This window comes from Colius striatus, chromosome 1 (assembly GCF_028858725.1).
Source record: "Colius striatus isolate bColStr4 chromosome 1, bColStr4.1.hap1, whole genome shotgun sequence".
Classification (NCBI taxonomy): Eukaryota; Metazoa; Chordata; class Aves; order Coliiformes; family Coliidae; genus Colius; species Colius striatus.
The window spans coordinates 166387277-166414149 of record NC_084759.1 but is presented as its reverse complement, the minus strand read 5'-3'; the positions used below and the strand labels follow the sequence as shown (position 1 = coordinate 166414149).

The 26873-nt window shown below is 36.1% G+C and overlaps 1 protein-coding gene across 2 annotated transcripts in view; it reads left to right on the top strand.

Moving 5' to 3' along the window:
* Positions 1–26873, top strand: part of NAV3 (neuron navigator 3) — a 268894-nt gene that overhangs the window by 107326 nt on the left and 134695 nt on the right. For both annotated transcript variants that reach the window (XM_062016086.1, XM_062016078.1), the window contains exons 6-8: positions 13079–13147; positions 15826–15965; positions 21985–23020. In XM_062016086.1, the coding sequence (XP_061872070.1) occupies positions 13079–13147; positions 15826–15965; positions 21985–23020 (1245 nt within the window). The remainder of the gene's footprint in view (positions 1–13078; positions 13148–15825; positions 15966–21984; positions 23021–26873) is intronic.

The following is a 26873-nucleotide window of genomic DNA, read 5'->3' as shown; positions in this document are numbered from 1 at the left end:
GAGATGGTATATGCTTATTGGTCATGGCAAAAGAATCAGTTTTAAATGCCAGTATCTATTGAAATTGAAAGAGTATTAGCAACATATACTTTATTGGGGAATTTTTTAGAAAGCCATTCACATGTCCTGCTATATAAAGTGGTGTTCTTAAATTAAGAGTTCTATATACTGTTCTGTTGTGCTTAGTACTTGTTTGATTGATAATTTTCTTGTTTAAATATTTTTCATATTTACAGAACAATTGGCTGTCTAGAATAGGATAAATCACCGATCTAGGATGGATTAAAAGTATATTAAAAGTGTAATGCAATTTTGGTTCTCAAGTCCATTCGTATCTAAATTACACTTTTTTACACGTTTATAATGAAAATAGTTCTTCTTCAGCTGACAAAAACTTATCATATTTCAGCCTAGTAAAAATCTTTGTCTACTAGGAAAGCTGTAAAAATATATAGTAAAATGTTGCTAATGTCATTTTAGTTACTTTATTTAGTACAAAAATCAAGATACACTAGTGTGTCTTGCCATGAGATTACGATGTGAAATGTGCTTTTTTTTTCCTCTGCTACTCAATATTAATATATTTGAATGCTTTCTCTGTGAAGTTTGCTATTAACATGTAATCTAGGGAATTGTGATGTGATCTCAGAAGAATCTGACCCCTCTCAAAATTTTCTGAAGTAGAATTTTTGCTTTCTGATGAATATTTAATACTGTATAAGAAACAATTAAAAGTTGTTACTCTGAAATTGTTTTGCTTATGAATGTAAGTCTACTAGTTTTCACTTTGAATCAGTGAAAGAATTCATGACAATACCTTTGATTATTGATTTTTGTTTATAATTTAGTAAAAGAACAGAAACATTTCCTGCATTTATAATTTACTCATGGTGAGATTTTGATTAAAAATCAGTTATTGTGTTCCTTTATACACCACGACTATTGCAAGGAATTCTGTTTTTCCGAGAAAAGCTTGGAGCAAAGCAGTTGTTTACTATTTGGAAGACATGAATTGCACACTAGTCCTTTGTCTGCTTAGGAATGGTAGAGAAAGAAGGGATGAATTTTTTGTAAAGTGCTCTTTTCATTATAATTCCTGAAGATCTCATGGTCCTTGAGTGCTTTCTTCTTCTTTTCTACTTTGCTATGTTATATATATACTTTATTATAAGGAAAGGCTATCATTTAATGTCCAGAAGCCCATGCCTTTGTAAATTTACATCTAAGTCAGATTTAACCAAAATTCTTTTTTCATATGTGTGCCATACACCATTTAAGTTAATGCCAGGAGATAAAAAGAATTCCATTCTTTGATTAAAATTCTAATCATAAGATCAATTTCAGCTGAAAAATCTTTCTCTGTAAAAATTACTACACTGAGATTGATACCATCTTTCTTACTTCCTACTTGTAAACCAAAAGCAACAATTTTGGTTTGCTTTGACATGTACAAAAGTTCAATGTCACCATAAACTTCTGTACTGCCTGAGAGAATATTATTTTCACTATCTATGTATCTCTCAGTAGTCTTTGAGGACAAAGTAAGATCACTATTTCTAAAAGCTTTCTTCTGTGTGAAAGATTTTTGTCTTCTGCTACAAAAATGCCTGAGCTACTAGCAAAACAAGAAGCTCCACGACTTACAAAGAAACAGAGATATAGATTTTTTTTTAGTACTAATTGGCTTTTTCATTTGCCACTATTTGGGAAGAAAATTAGAAACTAGTGTATAATAATATATCTCCTTTAAGGAAAACAAATGCATTTGAAATATAGATTTTCTGTAAATAGGTGGACATATACAAGTGTATATTTATGTGAACTCTCTGTGGTGCTCTTAGCAACCCTTCTTTTCATAGCAGTCAATTTAATTTAGTGAAATCTTTTTTTCTGATCAAAGCAAATATTTTGGGAAATAATTTAAAATTATTCCTGAAATAGAGTTTTTGTTTTAAGCTGTTAATGAGAAAATAAAACCTTCTGTTTAGAAAGAAGCCAAAATGTTAACTTAAAAAAGAAACAATGCCTTTGAAGAGAATCATCTTACCTCTTGCTTGTCTTTTGCTATCTGAAATGTGGACCGATAGCTTACATGACTCCCAAGACTGATTCCTAATATATTATTGCTTTCATGGTAACTATGTCTCAGCATTAATTACAGAAGAAACCAACATGGCTGACTGATTTCCAGGGCAGGAGTTAATGATTTAGAAGGTCCTGAGGAACTCATATGGCATCTCCATGGGACACTTGAGAGCTTTAGATATTTTTAGCAAGCAGTAGTATCATACAAATACTTAACCTTCCTCTTTCACTGAATGATGAGTACTGAAAAGTGATAAAATCTATTGTGTGTAAAAATGACACATTCTTTAACTTTATCATGTGAAATTAATAACTCAATAGATAATCAACGTACCATCAATAATAGAGTATATTAACCTTTCTTTTTTTCCTAAAGTAATGATGATAATATGAGCTATTTTATCCTTTCACAGTGGATATTAACTCTTAGGGAATTTATTATTACATACATATTGTGCAACTGTGCCTCACTTTGTTAGCTTGTTGCAGTTCTGAATATGCTTTTAAAAATTCTTACTTCTTTCTGTTTCCTAACGTTTTATACTGTGAAAAGGTTTGGCATATAGAAACATTAAGGCAGCAAATTACTCATGGTGTATATGTTGAAAAATTATTTGGCAGAAATTATTTTCCATTTAATTGATCTGTGGTCCTTTCTTAACTAGAAATAGTTCTTTCAGGTTTTTGAGAGGTATGAGAAAAAATGTTATATTATTGTGACAGAAGACAGATAATGAACATAGTGTATTCAAGTGTATTGTGAAAGTTATCTTCTCATACCTATAGCTATTTTATTTTACTTTAAGACTCACATATTTCTGCTGTGTTAGACCAATGAGAAATAAAGCTGTCTCCCAGAGGCACTGTACACATATAAGTGCATGTGATATGTGTGTCTCTGTATGTGTGCAGATGTGTAAACAAAGCTAAAACATAAAAACAAAAAAAAGGCGAATCCTCCTTATAAAGTTTGTACTTCTAAAAATGTTGAGTAAGCAATCATATTTCATGTTGTAGTTTAAGTATTTGAAGTGATGTCTCAACAATTGCAATTACTTTAGGTTGGATTATATAAAAAAAGTTTTCTTTGTTGCTTCCAGCTAAGCTATAGTAAGCATATTGCTTAATTTCAACTTGGTTTCCTTGGAGCTAAAAAGCTGTTGTGTGCTTTATTAAATGTGTATGAGAAGATGATGCTTTCTACTGTTTTAGAGAGAAATACAGATAATATGTGGGACAGGTAAATACCTCTGAGAAGTCACACAGAAAATGATCAGTCTACAGAAGTAGCATTCAAGCTCTGCTGAAGATGGGGGAAGTTTTGTCTTTGTAGATACAGGGCTAGGGTCTCAGTCTCCTAATTTAAGAGAGTGGTCCTGATGATGATAATGATGCTGCTCACATCCTGATTTCCTGGTTATGATGTCCTTAGCAATGATCAATGTCTGTGATTGTTACTGAGTCTGAGCCCACCCTGCATACCATTGAAGCTAATCAACCTTATTATCAACTTCAATGAGACTGTTTGGGCCCTTTGTCAACAAAACATTTTATTAGGGCTCTAGAGCTTTCATGGCCAGATTGTTTTGATATGGTAAACAAACAGAATCACCAGGCAAAGGTTATCTTTAGAATATCATGAAACTCATGGGATTAGATTTGTGCAGATATGGAATTAATTCAGGAGTCTAGTTGGCCTTGGATGATCAATGTCTCCTACAGGAGACAACACAGGTGAGTAACGTAATTGAACTGCTCTCCAGAGGAGCCTCTCTTCCCTTAGTGTAAAGTTTGCATAGGAGGATAATGAATTTTGTACATCAGGCTCCTAACAAAGTTATCTAAAATTGGTCAGAGTGTTAGTACTTTAACATTCCTAATCCCATGCAACCTGTCAATAACTGAGCTCCAAATTCTGAAAATTGTGCATGCAGAAGGGGAGCAAGGTTCTGCATGTGAAAGAGTATCATTGACCTATCTAATCGTAGGGCCAACAGAAACATTTAAAATTAAATGTAAAAATAACAAAGGAAGCTTATTTAAGGTAAGAAAAATTTCATTGCAAAGAATATACTTTATTTATAAGAGATTATAATTTTGTACCTCACTATATAAAAACTCTTAAAAGTATTTAGGTAATTTGTGGAAAAAGCTGTGGTAAATCATAAACGGTAACCTAAGGAAGAGAATGACTTTAGATGGGATTTCTGGTTTCTTTTTCTCCTAAAATTTCCTATATTCATGTATGATTATTGAAATTGATTACTTCAAAATCTGAGGTAGGCACTTGACTCTTTACTTATGACTTTGTTTTGCAGCTTTGTGATTTAGTTTAAAAAATACAGTGCTGGTGGCCTTACTTATTTCTGTCAGTACAGATAGATGACAACAATGGTTACATTATATTTTTATGCTTAGCTTTGCTAGTGGATTCCATTATCACAGCAATACATCTAAACTTTCTGCAGTGATGATCTTTCAACCACCCAGATACTAAGAGAAAACACATGTGGATGAAAGAAGTTCTGTCTCATTTATGGATTAGGCAGTAACTGGTTTCAGTAAGCTGTCAGCAAAATTCCCCAAGACGGACAAACTATTTTATCACGTACAGGAATGATGAGCACAGCTTGAGGTCCAGATGGATTTTGTTAGATTTGTTATATTAAAAGAACACCCTGGTTTTCCTAAGCATATAAACAAAGTTAGGTAGCTGGTTTCTACAGGCAGTGGCATATATAACTACTGCAAGGAACTGGGTTTCACATTCCCTCCTGCTCAGAAGTACTAGGGAAAAATAAAGCATATTGGACACACAGCTCGTGCTGTGTGGAATACAGCAATGCAAATGTAGTGGTTATGATTGTGAAGTTAAATAGATCCATGCAAGAATACTGGCAATCTGTATGCTAATCTTGGTTGCATCACTCTCAGTTTTGAAAAAGGCCTTTATATCAGTGTTCTCGAGCTTTAAAATATAACTGTAACAGTCTACACCAAGTGCATTGCACTGACATGGTCTAAAACCAGAATGTATACAAAGTCTCGGTTAATGAAAAGGAAAGCGATGAACCAAGTCTTGCTGTTCTTAGCTCTTGCCATTGGTAGTCACATGCTTGTACTGAAGGGAAACAGGTAGGTAGTTCCTGCTTTTCCCAGTGCAGAATCATTATCTAATGACTGCAAAGAACAAAAATTAGGAAAAAAATTATTTCTTCTTTCTGTTCTCTGTTTTCTAGTAAGGGTCTAAGTGAACAAGTTGCTATTAGTCTAATCTGTTGTATTTTTATGCTTCTGGGATATAACGCAGAATGAATTGCTTAATTTGATTGCACCAGGATCTGCAGCAGCTGACCTTCAAATGGACCTTTGAGATTTAATTTTACTTTAGCTGAGCTGTGTTTCTATCTTGAAAATCAGCTTTGGCCCCATTTTGTTCTACGTGTCAAAGATGCAGTCATTACAGTCCTCACAGTTCCCATGAAAGGAACTTCAGGAAGGAAGTTGTTTCATCTTCATTGTCCTGAAGTTCAAGTAACTGAAGTATTTAGGGTCTCTGCATACCAATTAAGTCAGTTACCTGTGTAACTGAGCAAATAGATGATATTTAATAATGATGAATGGCATAAATTAGGAATTTGTTCCTGTGATAAGTATTATATAGGTCATCAGGAAAAGGACCTCTTCTTGAACATGCCATTTGTTTATCTCACATGGCTATGAAATTAATTTACACATTTGATGTAACTGTCATTACATTCTAGGAATTACTGAACTTTCAGGAGATTTCTAATCTACAGCTACAATATATTGATAGACTATTATAGAAAATACAGCTTCATAGTCTCTTACATATTAGTATTACTGCCACAGATTCATTAGCTTTTTTTTTCCCTAAAATTGACCTTAATGGCTATATTTAAAAATAGCGTGCCAAAAATGCATCAGGATAGTCTGAAGTTTGATAATAGGTACTTTATTTGAGAGACTTAGAAGTTAGCATACACAAAAAGAGTACTTCTTAATGATGGTAACTGACTAACCTTCCTAATAACCTTCACTCAGAAAAGGCAGAACAATGTAATAGCAAGAATGTATTTGTTACATTCTTCTTTCCTGTAGCCTAGCCTCTCTATGATAAAAAAAGATACCTAGTATTTCTTAAGCTTAAAAGAAGGGGAAAAACAGGGCAGTTCAAAGCAGACTTTCAATTTGTAAAACAAATGGTATTTTCTATAGCTGTAACATAGCACCCACTAAGTAGAAGATGTAAAAATGTAAATGATAAAGCATTTTCTCTCAATAGCTTTTAAGATTTTTTTTAACTTTTCATCTTCTATTTCACCATTTCACTATCGATGTCTCAGAAACTGCTTATGTATTTTTTCTTCTTACATAAAAATGTGAACTGGATCCTGAAAAACTTGTCATTTGCTATTTGGTACCAATCCTTCTGTGTTATTTAGGATGTTCTACAGTTCTTACTCTCCGCTGGTGTTTGTCGGAACATTTTCTTTAGGAACCTGTGACACATAGTTGCACCAATTTCTCCAGCTTATGTTACCTCTGTCATATGCTCAATAATGATTTTTCTCTGCCTCTTGTTCTCTTTGTACTTCAAAATACAATTGTCATCCTTTTTCATTATCTGTTCTTAAAGTTTTTGAAACAGTACTTTAGTTCTGTTTAATGATGATTCTCATGCTGTGCATTTCAGTTATTCTCATTGTCTGACATTTGTCTCCCTTGCCATTCATTACTTTTTATATTTCAGTTTTGATGCACTTTTGCACAGTTGCCCATTCACCTGTATAACATTTGAATCCAACTTGTCATATATTTCCTTTTGAAGGATGGGAAGCATTATATTCTAGTTATTTTCCTTTCAGACGTTCATTGTTGCTTTACTCTCACTCTCCATAGAGACTCATTAGTTCTTCTCATTCTCTCAAAATGAGATGTGCCATGCATTTTTTTTTCCTTTCCCAGGTCTGCCATCTGTTTAATTCTAATGTCTTGCAAACATTTGAGATTGCCTATAATTTTGTTTATATGGTAAATAACATTTAAATAAATGTAAAGTGCAATGGGAGCCATATTGAATTATTGCAGTCTTCTTTCCTTTTTTCCTATGACCGATTTTTTACCTATTCTGAAACAAAGTGTTTTTCCATATTCATATTTATTCCCTTAATAGATTCCTTGATAGCAATGTGTGAATTAGTCAGCTTTTCCTTGCATTCTTGCATTCATTTAAGTCATAGTTTTAAATTTTTCCTGCTGCTTTTTGTGTTACTGTCAGTCTTTTTTGTCGACTTTTATCTCTTAGTATTTTCACAGACTGTGCAACAAATGAGATATTCTACATATTGTTCTTTTACGGATGTCATTTAATGAAATAGCTTTACATTTTGCAGCTGCTGTGGGGAAAATGACATTCACTCCTCATTTACCAAAAAAAATTACAAGTTTATACACTTTCAGACAATCACAGACAATGCTTTTATGACAGTTATTGCCCATAGAAATAGTTTAAAATAGTTAAAAAATGAGCTTTTGTTATGTTTAAAATTCACCACACTTACAAGAGAGAAATTGTCAGTTTAGGAAAACCACTTATGTGTATATTTGTGTTTTAGTCTACTTTTTGAAATTGCTTATGGGAACATAGTTGAAATGTTGGTAGAATCTTTTGTAATTTCTTCCCGTTGCATAGCTCTCTGCTATTTTACAGTTAATGAGAAGACCAAACAAAATGCTCGCAAAAGTAGTTTAATACTTTCAATAAAAACAGGCTTAACTATGTGATAGTCATTTGATACAGGTTTATAGCAATCACAGCTATACTTTAGGATGTGTTGTTGAATGTGCATTTTATGGAAATCTAGAGATGATGAGTTCCAATTTGAAGAAGAGGCAGCCTCGGGCTTTCTGGCACCCCCTTTTTCCTCCCAGGGAAAGCTTTGTTACAGTTTTACTCTGTCAAACTATGAAACGTAATAGTGACATACATTAGTGTACAAATCGTCTGATACAATTTTGTTCCAGTGCAACATCATAAATGGTATGGAGATAAGATCATAAAAGGGCATGATTGGCTCCTAATCCTAGTTTTGGCAGCATGCTGTTATCCAGTTGGCCGATTTGTTCAGAAAAAGAAGCCCTTTTTAAATGACTGCATTATTTTAGGTGAGCTACAGGTCAGGTCAAGCACAGTAGCTAAATAGCACATTTATTACTTTGTTGATATCCTTGTTGATTCTTTTATGTTATGGTTCATATATTCTTTCATTAAATTCCACAAAATACCTACTCTCAAATGCTGGGATCAGGGTGGGAAAGGGATGTCTGTGGCAGACAAGTTGTTCTTATTACAAGCCACAGAGTTCTGCAAGAAATGTTATCTGCATTTTGGTTTATGAACTGTGAACAACAGGAAAACATTAAAAACACAATTTTACTTGTACCTCCTAGACTGAATCAGTTGGAGACAGACTTCTTGTATGAGATGCCAGAAGTTCAAAGAGCGGAAAGGAGAAATGTCCACCTAATATAGAACAGATGAGCTAGAACTGCCTGAGACATAGACATTTCCTTTTGTGAATGAAAAGATAAATGTATGTTTCTGTGAGATATATATATATAAAAAAATGAAATATAGATATATGTATGAATGCACATGTGTATCTAAATATATAAATAAATACAAATTATATATATATGTAGATAGAAACATATATATAGATATAAGGATATGGTAATTCACCAAGACAGAGCTAAAAAGGGAAAGGAATGTCTGAAAAATATTGTTTGTGGGAAAATTCAAGTTTTTTTGGTTCCATTTTGATGTTTCTTGGCTGTCCATTTGGTATCAGTTATCTTTTACCTGCCCAGACTGTCTGATACAGTGAGGAGCCTAGAAACTTTTGTTTCCTGTGGCATCTTCTGGGGAAACTTTTACATTCAAAATGCATTCTTTTTTAACTAGTTTTTATTACTGGGGAATTATTCTAATAGAAAATTCTCAGAAAGTCCTGGAGTGCAGTCACCCTATTGATATAACACACTTTATAAAATCAGCAGCATAACAAAATTCAAGTATGCCAGTGAGGTAGAAAGACTTTGATTACATACTGTAAACCCCTTTGCCTTTTGTTTAATTTTAACAGATCACATAGCTGGCATTTTAGAACCACTATGTGACCCTTAACATTATAGGAAAATGACTGTGTGATGTAACGTGATCCTTTTGATCTTTTGACAGACTGTTAATAAAAAGTAGACAATATTCAGAGTGACGCTGCATGGGTTACTTTTTGAAGAAGGACATTAAAATATTTTTGGTTTGATTCATACTCCGTATCTAGGTTTATAGGAGCTCCACCCTTTGGGTTTACATGGTATACACACTTTCAAGGAGCTGTTTCTTTCCTGAAATACAGTGCTACTTATATAGCAGCAAGACAGACTTTCTGGCAGTTTAGTCCAGTGTTGAACAGTCACTTGCATTTCCTCTTCATATTCTTTGTTCTTATGTGCCCATTTCAGTTGAATTTTTCAGTTCACTTTCCAGTGAGAGGGCATTCAACAACCTGTAGTACTGTAGCTTTTATTAACTTCCTAGGTTCCCCTATACCTTTTCAGAGCACTTCTTCATGCTTTGATCACGCGAGTCCGGGTCCCTGCAAACTGCACAGCTGTAGGACTGTTGACTCTGGTGTTCACCATCAGCACTGCAGCGACAGCCCCATCTCTGTGGCTTCCTGATCAATACTATCCCAGCTCCCTGGGCAGTCTCAGCACATTGATTCCCTTTTCTCACAACATTTAACTAAGGGGTCAGCAACAGAAATTACCCACTGTCATCATTTCACAGCTGCTAGTGTTTCCCTGGGTTGCAAGAAAAAAGATGGGGGCTTGAGTTCCACCTGGAAGATGGTTTGAAGAATCTATCTGATTTCTCAGGATTTTTGTTAAAATATATTTGTAACATCTTACCTCTTTTGAATGGGATTTGCTTAACCAGGAGCATCTGCTTTCTCTTCTCCTATTCATTAGGTGGAAGGGGAGAGCTAAGCATGATGCCAGAGGCCAGAAGGCTTGTTCCTGGCCCAGGTCCAGTGTTGCAATTGCTTCCAGGGCTGCAATAAAAAGCCTTAGCTTCAAGAGCAAGGAGATTTTCCAAAGGCTCTGCAGTCAGGATTGGTCCACTCTGTAGTTCATACGTCCTTTTCCTGCTAGTGCACTGTACCTAGGCTTTTTTTAGTGGCTGCTGTTGCTCTTCTGAGGAGCCAAAGCTACGATCATGTTGTGAAGACTGCTAGTGGGAGTATTATGGCAGTGGAAGGAGTCTTGGGAGCAGACTGCTGAGAACTGAAGTCTTTCAAAATCCCTCTTTACGCCTCTCTGACAAATAAACACTTCCTTGTCCTATGTTCTGTAGTGTTAAACTTATACTGTCTGGTTTGTTAACATGCTTCTACTGCATTAATGCAGGCACATATTGATTAAACTTTTGTGTGTGGATCTGTAAGCAAAAAAAGAGAAATACTGTTTTAAGCAAAACAGGTATATTTTCTTGATTGCCAGATGGTGCCCACAGGCAATTATCTGGTAGGATGGAAGGCAGCATTTATACATTTAGAAGACTGGCTAGACTTTAGATGTGTTGCTCTGTAATAGTAGGGTCAGCAGTTGGGAAGCAAGCATCCGTGTAAAGCTTTAATGGGTCGGTCATGTCCAGTGCCAACTGAGAAGGAAAACCCAAAGTTATCAGGAACTTGATGCACTTGGTTTATGAGCTGTTAAAGTTATCTTTTCCCCTTTCATTTGTCACGTTATCTTAGGAAATAAATTTACACTGTCAAAGATGCTTTACTGAGGTTGACACATCCATCAATGCCTTGCAGGCCTGTCTGGAAAGTTTGAAAGCAGTCTGTAGGCTGACGTTTCATGATTTTCTAGTGGATGGAGTCCCAAGTAATAGGCAAGGAAAGCATTCTAGCAAGTATTTCCAGATAGATGCTTCATGTAAAAAAAAAGTGGCATCTGTCTGTGGGCTACCTTATCAACAGCTTGGCAACATCACTGAGATTAAGTTATTTGATCTTTCCATTATTTTGGAATTGTGTTATCTGATGTAGAAAAGCTACAATATGCTAAAGGGAAGCAGAGGCTTCTGCCTTTTCAGACAATGGTTAGGATGCATCCTATTCACTCTGTTTTTCCAGCTCACTGTTGATGTTGATTGTACTGTGTATCATTATACCTTTTACAACATAAATGCATAAAGATTTTATTTAACATACCATTTTCTCACAAAGTTTTTAGTTTAGTCAATGCAGATAGGCAGCTAGCCATTTCTAGATTCCTTTATTTTAAATACTTTGACAAACATGTGAATGGAAGATCTTATCAAAGATTATTATTATTATGATGCCAGGAACAAATGTAGCAACTTCAGCAAAACATCCTATGTCACATTTGCAACATATGTCCAGACATTATGAGGATAAATACCTGTCAGATAATTTAATACTTCTTTTATATTTTGATTGATTCCTTTTTGCCCTGTTAAGACTGAAGTACTGTTCTTTCTATATATTCATTGTGTGCACGTATGCTATTTGGAACTGGTAGGCATAGATACAATGTCAAACCCCTCATGGGGTTTAATTTGGTAAAGTAACAACAATCATCATCTCATCCAAGTCTCACATTGTTCCTTGCTTTGTGCCTTCCCCTTGCCTCTCTTCAGGACTGCAGCACCAGTATAGGAAGACCTTCCTCCCTTGAGGGCTTCTCCCATCTGCAGTGTACTGAGGCTGTATGCTTCAATGGACTAGCAGAAATTATTTAACACTTTTCTGGTAGACTCAATGCTGCCAGATGTTTCTCGTAAGTGCTGCCAGTCTATAAAGCTGGGACTAGAGCAGTGTGGTTTCTGCTGCTGCTCTGAGGAATTGCTGAAAGATGTGGAACTCTTAAGAGACAAAAAGAATCTGTGACTATCAGAGTTTCTGCTTTCTCAGCTCTCTGTCAATTCCTTAATACAAGGAATTTGATGTTGTGAGTGCACCTGGCTTAGGCACCTGTCTATATCCTTAGGCTGTGTGGATCCCAAAGGATGCACCTGCTTGTTAGTAACTGAAATTACCTGGCAGGAGGCCTTACCTTGGCTGTACATTTGACATATCCCCGATGCAAATGTCTAAAAGAAGAAAAGCATAAATTTGCTGTTTAGTAATGACACATTGTTGGGTGTCAGAAGGAACATACAGTTTTTATCCTTGTAGTACAGCATATTTTCTCTAGAGGAAACACTATTTGGATGCCTTAATAGACAAACATGCATTTTCCCATGGAATTTAACAGTGAGCCTAAGCACGTGTCAGGGCTGTGCTAATGAAGCCTCTGATTCATTGCCTGGGTAATGCATCATCTCTATGGTCTGTGCTGCTCTAACAATCATGACAATTACGATGAGATGTATCTTCCATATAGCTCTACTGTGAGGAGGGTCACCTTTCTTTAGCAGGGATTTTTCTGCATCCATGTTGGTTCTGATATAGCAAATTCATCTCGAACTGCCAGAGTGTGAACTCAGTCAGGTTACTGGAGAAACTATTAGCTATTTATTTGTGTTTGGAAAAAAAATATAGAAGGGCACAGAGTTTTGAAGTGTACTCTCTATGAATTGAAATAGACTTCAAAAATTAAGTCAGTGTGGAAATTTACCCTCATCATGTATTCCTAAGATAATTTCTAGCAAATGAGAGAATTTATAGTAATATTCATTATTTCATAATCTCTGCATTGCATCTCTCATAACAACCTGCATGTTTGCATTATTTCATATTTTTGCCAGTTGATTTGTGTTTTCTGTCCATGTTCAATTTGCATTCATTAACTCATAGTTTGCCGGTAAGTGTGTTCTTTCTATACATGTTCAAAGAAATTCTTTAATTCAATTTCTCTGTTTCTTCTCATACAGTCTCACAGCCAGATATGCAACTCAGTCTAATCACAGTGGAATTGCAACCAGTCAAAAAAAGACTTCTAGGTTAGTTAAATATCTCTAATTTATTGCTTGTTAGTGATACTCAAGCAAGTATATACCCTTTGATATTTTATCCTTTGGACATAAGCAGATATTAAACAATGTGTATTGATGTTATGCGTGCAAGCTTCGCAAGGATGAGCTTTGCCATGGGAAAGCATTTTATGGACTGGAAGGAGCTGATTTGTACTGTATATTAGCAATATTTCTGGTTGTTATGTATCCTGCATCTTTGTTTCCTGCATGTAAAATACTGGATGTGAAGGATTAGTTGGTGATTTTAGTGCTCTCAACTCTGGCTCAAATCTTTAGCCATGTGTGAAAAGAAGTTTGGGAGTCCACCCCAATTTCCACTAGATGTTTTGCATAGATTGCAAATGCACCTGGAAAGCTGAGTTCACAGAGCCAAGTTCACACAGAAGCAAAATAGAGCAGAAAAAAAGAACCACTTCCAAGACTTCTGCTCCATCACAAGTAGCCTGCACACAGTCCCCACTAATGAGATGCTTTGTTTTGGCAGTGAATTTGACAGAGCTGTGTGTAGGAGCTGACCTGTTTCAGATTTCATCAGTACTTTTAGTTTATAATTTCCATGAGCACTAAAATCTACAAGCCAGATTACAGAAGAGAGAAACTGAGGTCTGAAACTTACTCTTGTTTCTAGCTTTTTCTTTTTGTTTTCTTTTTTTTTTTTTTTTTTTTTTTGGTGGGGGAATAATTAATGTGTTCATTAATTATACCTGTCCTGTATGGTTCATTGATGAGAACAATGAACTCTAAACTGCATAATCTACAGTAAAGATTGCATTTTGCAGCATAGCACACTAACACGGTTTGAGTTGCTGGTGATAGCTTGGAATGAGCTACACCACGGTTCATTTGCTTTGCACCTGCATTTATAGGTCTTCAGTTTTCTTTATTGCTAATGCTCCTGTCTTGTCCACATTCAACATGTCGGGGTTAACAGTCTTACTGTCTAATACTTTAAATCTGTGGCAGTGTTTCCGAAGCCTGTTCAGAGGTATGTGACTTGCCCCTTATTTGTTATTCTCTTTGCATTTCCTTAGCTGCTTAACATGATTCTGCAAGGGCAATTTAAAACCTGAATTCAATTTAAAAAGACAGCAAATGAGGTAAACTGGAAAATGTGTAGAGCAAATGACCTCATGTATAATATGCTTACTGTGGCAAGTTCTCGAATTCTGGCATGCAGAATATATGCAGAACTATTTTATATTTTAGCAGAACAGATGAGTTTCGAGCATTGTACATGCCTTCTCATTGCTTTTTTCATTACCTTTGACAAATGATCTCAGGGCTCATACTGCCTGTCAAATTAGGGTAATGAGAAGGAGCAAATGGATTTTTAAGTTTGTTTTAGTGCATTCTTCAGGGAACAGAAGATCACTCGAATTCATGGGTCACAGTAAAGGTTAGCATGTGTACAGATGCAAAGCAGAGACAGTCTGCTCTGGGCTCAGCACAGAGACTAGCAGGGCAGGCTGGCGGCCAGAATGAGCCATAAAAATAACTAATGGATTAACTCTCTGAGGCTTAAATTGTTAAAGGAAGAGAACATGGAGATGTTTACATATGTTCACTAATGAAAATAAATTTATTTGAATTTCTGTTATACCCGTATATTAAACAAACAAACAAAAAGGTTTGGAAGAAATCTAATGTTTTGCAATTCTTTGTAAAGTGATTTTTTTTCCTCCCTCCTTCTGCTGCTCTTTCATAATAAAGTGATACTAACAGAATTTGATGAGTCTGATATAATTTATTTTGCCACCATCAAAATTATCGTATCATGAAGACATATTCTTCTTCTATGGCAAAAGCCTCTTGCTGATTTGAATATTTTACTTTGTCTCTCGGGTAACAAAACTATAAAGAAGTGGGAGTGCCCACAAAGATGCTGCAGAAAGATTGAAATAAGCATATATTAAAGAATCTTGCATCAGAGAGCAGATTCAGACAGAAAAAAAGGTGCAGGCTTACACACACCAGGGACAACAGTCTACACTTGTTTCCTTAGCAGAGACACACAGTAAGGTTCAGATGGTGGCAGCAAATACTAACAAATGATCTCTATAGTCTACATTGCACAGTTGTGTGTAAAGGTATATATGCATCTGTAGCATCTAGCTGAAATTTCTATTTTCGGTATTTTACATTTTAAATAAGGTGGAAATGCTTTTGCCAACAGCCCTTTGAAAAATAATCGAAGATGATAACTAAAAAGCCATCTTTTATGCTAAACACAGCTGTGAAACGTACTAAAGTAAGAGAAACAATATTTCTCAACTATGGTTTTTTGTGCTTTCTAATAAATTTCTGTAACATTTCGTCTTCAAAAGTGACAGGATTAAATAAAAGTTGATATCGCACTTTAATGGCTTGTTAGGGTGAATCTGTTTTAGCACTGTTAACGGCAAATGCAAAGTGTCTTCTTATATGTCCTGTGACTCTAGATCTTTTTCCCTTTTGTGTGTGTAACGATAAGCTTTTCTTTTCGTTTGTGGAGCCTAACTAATTTGAATTCTCCCATTTATTGTTGCTTACCTGAAATTGTTGTTTTCAGTTGTTGCATTTAAATTCTGGCCTGTTATTTGCATACTGTCTCCTCTGTATGTTGCATTACATAAAACGGTTATACCATTCTGATTATACCATTCCAGGCTTCCAGGACCCTCAAGGGTGCCAGCTGCAGGCAGCAGTACCAAAGTCCAGGGAGCTTCTAATTTAAATCGGAGAAGCCAGAGCTTTAACAGCATTGACAAAAACAAGCCTCCACAATATGCAAATGGAAATGAAAAAGGTAAGTGATTAAAAGTTACTAAGCTTACTTTACATAACATACAAAAGGAGGGGGGGAAAATATCACCAAAAGAACCCATCCACAAGGGTCAAAGAAGTGAATGTAATACATAGATTTGGTAAGGAAGACCTCTGGAGGTAGGGCTCTGAATTAGGACTTGTGGTTGAGCTGGAATTAAAGTTCAGAACTAAAAACTTTTAAGATGTTATCATTACACTTTATCCCTCTCTGATGGAAATACCACTGTGTGATATTTCTAAAGTAAAAATAAATCCATATTGGGTGCCTATAATCTTGGTTCGTATTCCAGTCTACTCCTACCCAAAGGAAGCCTGCCATAATTTTCAGGGGACTTTCTACCTTAGCCTCAAATGGAGAAGCATCAGAGTGTTGTATTTTCATCTTAACATTACATGCATCTATTCCTTCCGAACCTTACCTACTGGATATATAACTCTGAATTAAGAACTGAAAATTAAGTCAAATATTATGAAGCTTTTCAGGGTTTTGAATTCAGTATTCATGTTTTATTGCCTGATTTAAATACAAACTTCCATTATAGAAACAAACTGAGTTCCCTGGATCCTTCTGTTTCTCCGACCCTGTCAGTGCTTTCCTGGCAAATGTGTCTCTTCAGGCTATTCAGAAAGAATAATGTAAAAATTCAGCTTTCTCAGTTGTGTAACTAATCCAGCCCCTTTACCCCTTATTTCTCCCTTTGTGTAATGAACAGCATTTTATTCATATCTCTGGGTTAGAATGCAGTTGAAAATGATACAACATACATAGTACCCGTTTGCATCCTTGGGGTCTGTGGGAGGAACAAGTATGCAGTGAATGTTCTTCATCCAAGCAACAGGCAGCTATCCAGATTTTTTTTACAAAATTCTGATGAACACTCTTTGCCTCTAGCTGTATCTGAAGATATAAAACCATAATTTCAATAATTATTCTTTATTTTTTACTATCAGGGTTGAATGTTCAGATAGTTCCATAGTGGGATTTATTTTGTCAAGGAATTGTTTATGGCAAGACATCCAGGCTAAAACTAGAAAGAGATCAGACTGAAAACTGAGCAGATACTGTATAGTTTACAAATACAGTAGTGAAGTTACGAAGTAGGAGATGTGGCTGCTTGAGTGAAGGTATGTACAGCAGTTTAGGTTTTAGAGTTGCTTAATAATGTTGATAGAAGTTTGCTGCTGAAATACATGAAAGTACAATGATTCAAGGTGAGATATACTTGTAGATATTAATATTTTTACCTTGTTACTTGGAAAATGTCTTTTGGCTGCTAAGGTTTGCATGGTATTGCACATTTGTGTAGCTTTTTCAATGACAGTTTTCTTTACGTTCCCATTTCTTTATAGAAAGGAATGAGAACCTTGATGAGAGTTCTAGTGAAGTCATCACTTGCAAAAGGACAAAGGGTGGCTTTGTGTATAATCATTCTATTAATTTTACAGGATATAGAAATGTAATGTTGCATACCTAAAGAGTAGTATGTATGAGGTGTTTCTGTCTACTCTGTTTTATTTCCTTCAGAACAGTAGAATGCAAGGAAGAACATTGATTTTTCATGAACATGTAAACCAAGTACAAGTTTGGTTATGAGTATAAACTATAGAAAATGACTGCAGTGAGTGCAAAGATAGCAATTTTATAATGCCCTAAAGAACACGAGAACCTGTATTCTAATTCACCATGCTACTCCTTGCCTAAAGAGGAAAACAACTGAACCATGCTATATCTTAGGTTTAATTATTAGTGGCTAATTTTTTAATATTATAGTGACATTTCTAAGTAGTCTCTTGAATTTTTTAATTTTCTTTTAAAGTATTTGAGGATGTTCTCTTACCTGAGGTTTTTTTTCCTGGTATTTGTTTAGAAACAAACTTAAACTTTTACAATAGTAATAGGAATAATAAACCAAACATGTCTTTAAAAAAAAGTGGCACTATTAAAAAAAAAAAAACTGATTCTTCCTTATAGTGTGGCACATATAATAAACATATTCCAGATTTTGCCTCTGATGCAGATGCCTGGAGCAAGATAATTTTAACAACTTCCATTGAAGGGATATACAGTCCACATACTAATTTCTGAGGGATAGATGGTATAGAAAATAGCTTGTAATATTGCATTAGTGCTGCTTAAACTGAAGCAGAAAAAGATGACTTGTGCAAGGAAAATAGTCCTTTGAGGTTGGGATCTCCAGATTTCTTCCAGAGCAGACCACTTTTAGTACATTTTTATCTGCTGTACACCTTTTTGTATGTGCTCTAAAGACACCTTGGAAATTATATAGACAGTAAGAATTTTTATAAATCCAGTTATATGCAATACTTGAAATCCACTTCTGCATAACACATTTTCTAACTCGATTGCAGTAGGGAATGAATTTGTAGCCACAGAGTTAAAGGATACCTGAAGGTGATCCAAAATCAGATGTGATATGGGTTTTTTCTTTAGTATTTAATTATTCAATGCGTCATTTATTATCTCCTTTGAGTGTTGCTTATGGACTAGTTCACAAAGAAGCCTAACTCACCTGAGCAAATGCAGATTTGCTCTTCCTTGAATACAGCCGAGTTTTCACTTGCAGGCCCAGTCCCCATTGCTGTGACACAGGTAACTCTATGTAGCTGTGATTAAGTCAGGAACACAGAACACACCTAAGAAATCAGTATGCCTTTAGCTGAAACTCATCTGTGGACCTTTAGTGAGCTGATTTTTGTTGTTGCAGCGGGATTTGTGGCTTATGGATTGGTTTCAAGGAACACATCTGTTTTCTAGGACACGTCACATCTATCTGTTTCTGACTTAAGATGAAAATAAAGCTATGAAAATGAAACAACTTAAACAATTATTCACATTGCTAGTAAGGTAGATACCCAGACCATTTTGAGTCCAGCAAAGAAATGTTGTTCTAATTCAAGCCAAATTTTAAAAACAGGTATCTGTACTTTAAAGCTTAGGAACACTGCATCTGAATAGTGCTAAGGATCTTTATCTCATTCTATTTAGTTGCCTGCTTTTTGATATAATTTAATAACATAAAACAGTGTTTGTGTATTATCCAAACTCAGTTTCAACAGTGTTTGGTTCTTTTACTCATATCAACTCTGAGAAACTCTGTCATGGAACTCCATTATCCGATGATACGGATTATCAGAGGACGTTGATTATATATTGGGCCCAAGATTAACCCCCAACTTGGCTTTTATTTTTACAACACCTTATGAAAAGTGGCCTTGAAAATGTCCATTTGGTTGTCATGGTCTTGCTGGGTTCCGGTAGAAATTTCTCTTTCTGCGCTGAACACCTAGGGATGTTGCTGCTGAATGAAGGTTGGGCTGAGCTCTGAAGTACTGAGCTCTCAAGCAGAATGGAAACATTTTTTCATTACAAGCTGATTATGAATCTCAGCAATAAGGGAATTAGGCCCTAAACAGATGACTGTCTTCTAGTAAAAAATATTTTATAGAAATACAAAATCTTTGTAATAGATTCAGTTCACTCTAAATCAAAATCACCACAAGGTGGGGACAGATTTCACGTAATGAACAACGAAGTCTCAGCGGTTCCAGGAACCTGTGGTTTTTTGCCATATATGTAGCAGAATATGTTGTTGATGAAACAGTAAATAATATTTATTTTTCTTTTTACAATTTCCTCTCCCAGTGAGTATATCACAGGAAATATGGCAAAGCATACATTTTTCTTTTTAATCAGAATGTTTGAGGTTGGTTTTTTTACCTGTTTAGAGTAAAACTAATAGCCTGAAGCCCTACAAATGTAACAGAATTAGTGCAACACAGTGTAGTGGCATCCTGCTGTTCCATCTTGTAACATATATTCTGCATTAGCTTTGCATATTCCTATCCTAAAGATTTTTTTCTTCTGCAAAACTATTGGGATAGCTAAAGACCTCAATCCTGTATAATTAAGGCAAGCTTAGTGCAAGGCAAGGTGTGAGCAAGAAGGTCCTGTGTACATCTAGCCCTGAGCTATCAGCCCTGAGCCTGATTTCTGGTATAAATTAAGGAAACCTGAGGTCTTCAGTAATTTCCAACAGCTGTTGTTGGCCCCAGGCTCTCTTCAAGGATCTGAGGCTCACCAGAAAACACCATGGGCCCAGCCACAATTCTTGCTTTGGTCACAAAGGAGGGATCAGCTCTTCAGCTGCCCACCAAAGCTGCTCTATGTGCATAGTGCTACCTGGAACTTGGGGAATAATCTGTAACCTCACCTTTCCGAAAAAAAAGTTCTCAGGCAACCTTTACCAGCTAACATTTTCTTGCCTAGTTACTGGATGCAGCAGAGCTGCTTCAAACCTTTTCTGGAGGTGGACTGAGCTCATTTAGCACTGTGCAGTTTGCATATCAGGCTGAGAAGCACACAAAAATCTCTGAGCAGGTGAGATTATACAGCATTTGTTGAAGGGAAAGGTGACTTGCCTGCTGGGGTCTAGTTAGTACTGTTAAGTAAGTAAAACCTTTTTTGTTAAATAAAAAGCAGCTTCCCTTTCAGGATATTCAAAATCCTCCCTTTCCTATGTGTATTAGTGGTCTTCAGACTTTCAGATGGGTAGTCTAATCTATACTAGGAACTTAGGGCTGAGCATGCAAAAAAGAAAATGATGCATAATTTCAAACTCTGTGCTGAAAGAGACAAATGTCTTCAGTGTCCTCATCTACTATAATATTTAGATGGGACCCTGAAGGCATGACTTTGGCTTTGTGTGTGCATGCAGCTCATTAAACACTCTTTCTGCCATTACATGAGCTACATTTGCGTTGCATGTTTCATGGCTTTCTTGTGGTAATGAATTTGATATACTGTAGGCAGCCTTATGCCTAATTCTCTGGCAGCCCTAAGACCAAATGGCAAGACAAAATAGATGCGCAAAGAGAAAACATGTCACGCACTGAAATAGCGTTGTACCACATACTTGATTGTCATTACTAATTCATTTCTCTGGTGCTCCAGAGTCATAGTGCTTAGAAACTCAGGTATGTCTTGGAATCTGGTCTTCATATGGGAGAACTTAACAACTTAGTGCATTGCTCTGCTTTGCTTAATAAGATCAGGTAACTTTTTTTAAAATCATGATTGTCAATTAGCATAGTTTCATTATTGCAGAAGGAGTCTTATTCTCATTCATTCTGAAGATTTGCTGAAGGTCTTGGTTGATGTAAATGTAGTGAGGATTCCAGAACCATGTGAATGAGCTTCCTGTACCTACCTCAGCATCTGATTCGAAACAACTATTGTTGCTGTACCCATGCAGATGATAGATCACTGTAACTTTTGAGTACTGACAGTGGTGAAATTGTTGGTGTTTATTTTCCCACCATGGAAGTGCGCTGTGATAAATTCCTAAAGTCAGCTACTAAAGGTTGTTAACTGTACTTAAAATCAAAAAAGTACAATGGCCAGCTGTTTTTTTCTTTTATGAAGATTGATTGTATCCATTTAATTTCAGCGCTACCCAGTTCTCCTCCTGCCCAAAACCTTAGCTTTCTAGTACATGTTTTCCTTTCCCTATACTTCAAAACCATCTTTCCCTGGTTTTGTTTTTCTTCCAATATTGTAACGTTTTTTCTATATCTCGGTGTTTTATTATTAAAAACGAATATTGGAAGAATATCGTTATTGATCAATCAAATATCTTTAAGATCAAACAAGCATATCTTGATGGGAAGAGTATTTTCTAACCTATTAAATATAAAATCTTTACATGAGAAGGTTTAATTTGCATAATGAAATGGTTACAAGGAAGGTGTTTCCAAGGCTCTCTCTTTGGCTCATAGAAGTACTGAACAACACAATGATGTGATGGTAGCAAAGAAAAAAAAGGCATTTTCAATTACTATCTTTCATGTTCCATGCACATGTAAATTATATTTACTCTAAATCACATGTGTTTTGAATGCCAGATGAGTATCGTATTACCTTCAACAAGGAGATGGGAGGATGACTATTGCATTATGATTCTTTTTGGTTTCTTAAGCAGATTCACCAAAAGGCCCTCCCCCATCTGCTGGCATGAATGGAAACGTGCAGCATCCCACCAGCACCGGGCAGCAGCAGGTCTCTGCCATACCCTCTCCAAGTGCCACCAAGCCTTGGCGCAGCAAATCCATGAATGTCAAACACAGTGCAACCTCTACCATGCTGTCTGTGAAGCAGCCGAGTCCCGCCACCTCCCCTACTCCATCTTCAGATCGGCTCAAGCCACCTCCTTCTGAAGGCGTGAAGCCCCCATCATCTGGACAAAAATCTATGCTGGAAAAATTCAAGCTGGTTAACGCTAGGACTGCTCTGAGACCTCCTTTGTCGCTGAGCTCAGGACCCAGTGACAGTGGGAGAGAGGATGATACGTTTTCAGAGTGTGGTGAAATGGATGTCTTAAGTGGTGGGGTGAACAGCGGCGGCTCCACAAGTAGCAGTCCTAAAGTATCACCGAAGTTAACCCCTCCGAAAGCTGGAAGCAAAAATCTCAGCAATAAAAAGTCTTTGCTACAGCCAAAGGACAAAGAGGAAAAGAACAGGGACAAAAATAAAGTTTGCACTGAGAAAACAGTCAAGGAAGAGAAGGACCAAGTCGCTGAAACATCCACAAAGAAGAGCTCAAAAATTGCAAGCTTAATCCCAAAGGGAAGCAAGGCAACAGCAGCCAAGAAGGAAAGTTTAATACCATCTTCTAGTGGGATCCCAAAACCTGGATCGAAGATGCCAACAGCAAAGCAGGGCACTTCATCCACGAGCACGGGAACTAAGGAGGTTGAAAAACTGAGGACTGCAAAAGGAAACCAGTCCCAATCAGCACCAAAATCTCAATTTAGTGATAAGGCTTCTCCTTCCTCTGGTCTTGCTTCTTCTGAAGGGAAAGAACCAAGCACAGCTCTCCCTTCAGGGTCCTCTGTGGCTCTGTCAGCCTCAACAGCTTCAAGCAGTGGTCAAGGCACAGGAAATGGTGTGGTCCAGCTTCCTCAACAACAGCAATACAGTCACCCCAACACTGCCACAGTAGCTCCTTTCATTTATAGGTAAGATCACAAAGGGAAATTGATTTTGTGTCACAGTTTAGGAGAGATAAAACAGATTAAGTAATGGTGTATTACACTATAATGTTTCTTTTCTCCCAGTTCCTGTCACAGCATCAGGCATATGTTTTCCTGATGTTATTTTTTAATTACTGCTACTGTGTGAACAATTTCTTCCAAAAACTCTGAGTCTCAAACTTGTACAAAAGCAATCCACTGCAAACGTTTGCCATTTAAAATTCAGGATGTTTTGATTAGAAAATCACATGATACATTCCCCGTGCTGCTTTAGAAAGGTCATGTCTGTCCTAAAGTGAATATTCGTGTTTGCAGTTTAAGAACTTCGACATTTATTTGCTGATATTGAATAGTATTTGCTTAATACACACCATTCTCTTAAAAAATCCTAAAATAAACTACTGAAGTTTTCAGAGTATGTGACAGTACTAGTAGGATATCAGAGGAAAAAACATGCAAAAAACTTTTGCAAATATTAAAAAATATTTCAACATTTTGGACAGAGAGTAAAAGTTTCTGTTTGCAGATCCTTTCCCTGTTTACTTGTATACATGAACTAGATATAGATGAAGTCCATGGAGGTAGTTAATTTTTACTGGTGATACAAGCTGTTCTGATGGCCAAGGCTCTGGAACAGACGGGTAAACAGTTGAATGTGTCAATCTTTGTCTGAACTGATTTTGCAATATGATAGAGCAGCTGAAGAGAAACTGGAAGATTTGGTTATTGTACAGCTCAGAAGTGTAGAAACATTGGAGGCTGGTTTGAGTAATGATTTCAGACATCAGCTGTTGGAGGGCTTTAGCTACAGTTGTGGCTAAATTTAACATCTGATAAAATGACAAATACATTTTTAAGCAAAAAGTACTGACAGTTTTTTGCTAGTGAGTAGTACTCTAGATAAATCTTGGCTAAAGATTAAAGAGGTGATGAAGTAGGCTTTGAAGGAGTATATATGTCATTACACACAACTAAACACAACTTCAAAACCAATCTGGATGAGTGATAAGCTATGTAAGTTAATTCTGAACAAAAGCAGTTCAGAAAATCGTATGGGAAGGGGAAAAGGCATGATATAGATTATATTTATTCTAATATTCAGTGGGTTGCCTCTTGAGTTTCAATTAAATTTATCACTAAATGTGCTTAATATGCATGTTTCTCAGTTGATAATGCAGGCTACATAGGATGGCTGACGTATGTGTCATGGTGCATTTATAAGGAGAGGCAAAAATAAGCTATGCCTTGTCTCTGAAGGCATGTGCTATTGAAAGGCAATTTTGCAATATATTGATGCCATTTCATTGCATGATAGAGATATCATTCTTTTGAGCTTTGTCATGAAGCAAAATGTATTTTGAATTTTAAATAGCTATAGAAGCATGCATCTTCCAGTAAAACTTGGTATTAATCATCATCTTTTTGCTTCACACAGACAGCAAAGGAGACTGTATTTGAAGTTAAATCTCGCATGAAAATAAAATTCTCAGAGCCAAGGTCTGATCTTGAAATGCCATAAACCGAGAGTAATAGACTGACTTTGATGAGGCTACTTAAATGTGTATCTCTGTAACAGAGAGCAGAATCTGACCCAGAAATGCACAGTGACTACACTCCTTACAACTCTCAAGGGTTTTGTAATAGTACACAGTGATTTCATAAATGAATATAAATATAACTAAGGATGAAATATTCAAATTTCAAAAATCAATGTATGTATTTTTTTGGACATGTGACATGAGGAAATCTGCACGAAACTGGGATACTGTATTTACATTTCCTAGCTCTTAAACACAACTGTTTTCTGAGCAGCCACCACTATCTAGACACAGAATTTTCAGATGCACTTGTTAGCTGCTAGAACAGTGTTATAGATGAATGAGTTAATAAACAATAGTTACCATTCAGACTAACAGTGTTTTTTTACAACTAGAAGGAATATCTAGTCTTAATGAGTTTGTAGTGCAGACCTTGTAAAAAAATTTTTATATAATTTAGTAAAAATACAATGCATTTTATCCAGAACCTTGCCCTACACTCTGAGATCAGTTTAGGCTGTCGGCAAAAGGATAAGTCAGCTAATGCTTTTTCTAGTTTGTCACTAATACCTGCAGATATCATGTATTTTTCAATGTTTTTTTATTAACCAAGAGGATATTACTATAGATTTGTGAGTAAAAGAAAGTATTCCAAAGAGTTTCATCAAGGCTCTCATGTAGTTTGTTCGAATGAGGAATGCAACGCTACAACAGTTATCAACACATTTTCGAGGAGTTGTGTATTCTTATTAACGGGCAGTAGATAGAAAATACTGTTTCACTAGAAGGCTCTGAAATGATATATTGCACTATTCAGCTTTGCGCTCTTGATGCTTTGTCCTCTCTGCTATCACACTGTATTTTTATGCCTCTTAAACACTATGGCATGGAAATTCATGTGGGATTATTACTTCTCTTCAAAGATTAGCAGCAACAGTCAGAACTGCATTTGAGATAATCTAAATGGGTATAATTTAAATTCTTTCACCCTCCTCGGCAAGTGATTATTTATTTTCAGATGCAGTTGTGAATGTGTTATTTACAGCCCCTTATGTGCTCCTCTGAAGAAAGGCTGAAGCAGATGTAATTTAGTTCCCAGAAAGCTTGATAAGAGATATACAGCAGGAAAAACTACTAAAAAGAAGGTGTAGGAGACTGTATAATTATTTTAAGTATACCAGCCACTACTTTAAATTACACATTCTTCTACACAGACAGGATTAGAGGAAGGTAGAAATTGTGCCATCTGCAGTGTTTGTTGATAACAACAGGTTAATTGCTTGGTATTTTGAGTTCTTAGCTTTCCTACACATTGCTTAAAAGCATAATGTAAGCTTTAATTCCAAATGCTTTTTTCAGAGAGCAACCTGTTGTACACAATCATTGCTCTATTTTTTGAGACACAAATTCTGCAAGTTTGCATCATTTCCATAAAATGGTGAAAATAACTAATAGTTCCAGGAGTAACACAAACATCACCTCAGCCCATGGGGTAAATCCTTAGTTGGTGTAAATTATCATAACCCTATATGAAGTATGCAATATGTCAGCAATTAACATTTGCTGTGGATTTACTCAGACACTAAAGGAATATTTCACTATGAGGACGTTGAGCTGTAACTTGACGCATATACTGCAGTTTAGTTTTATTTTATGGACTCCTCCAGTAACTGCTGTAGGAGTTTAGTGGGTCTCTTTTCTATGGCTGAAATATAGAATCTGAAGTGTGCAAATCCAGGGGCTATGGTGCTCAGGAAATGTTTATGGACTGAAATGCTGAAAGTATAGAAACTGCTGCAGAGAATTAGCTGACCACTCATCATCCTGAGCTGCACTTCGATGTTGTGCATTGCTTAACTTTCAGTTGTTCAGCTAAATTTGTAGTTTAGTGAGAGTGGCATCTGAAAAAAGTTTCAGCACTGTCTGAATTGAGGCCTTGCAGAAATACTCATTCAGTGTTGATGCTGGGCTACAAAATCCAGTTCGCTCCTTTTGTTCTTGAAGAATAAAAAATTGGTGACTTCAGCTACCTAACAGTTTGGTGTAGAGAAGATGGGGCCAGACACATCTCTGAAATTCAGAGTGAAAGGATAAGAGGTAACAGATGCGAGTTACAGCAGGAGAGATGCTAATTAAAAGTTTGAAGAAATATTTTTACCTTGAAGGTGGTGAAACACTGGAGCAGGTTGCCCAGAAAGCTTTTGTAAGTTCTGTCCTTGTATGTGCTAAAGAACCAACCAAATGAGACCCTTAGCAGCTTAGTATAACCAGACCTGCTTTGAGCAGGTCATTGGACCAGA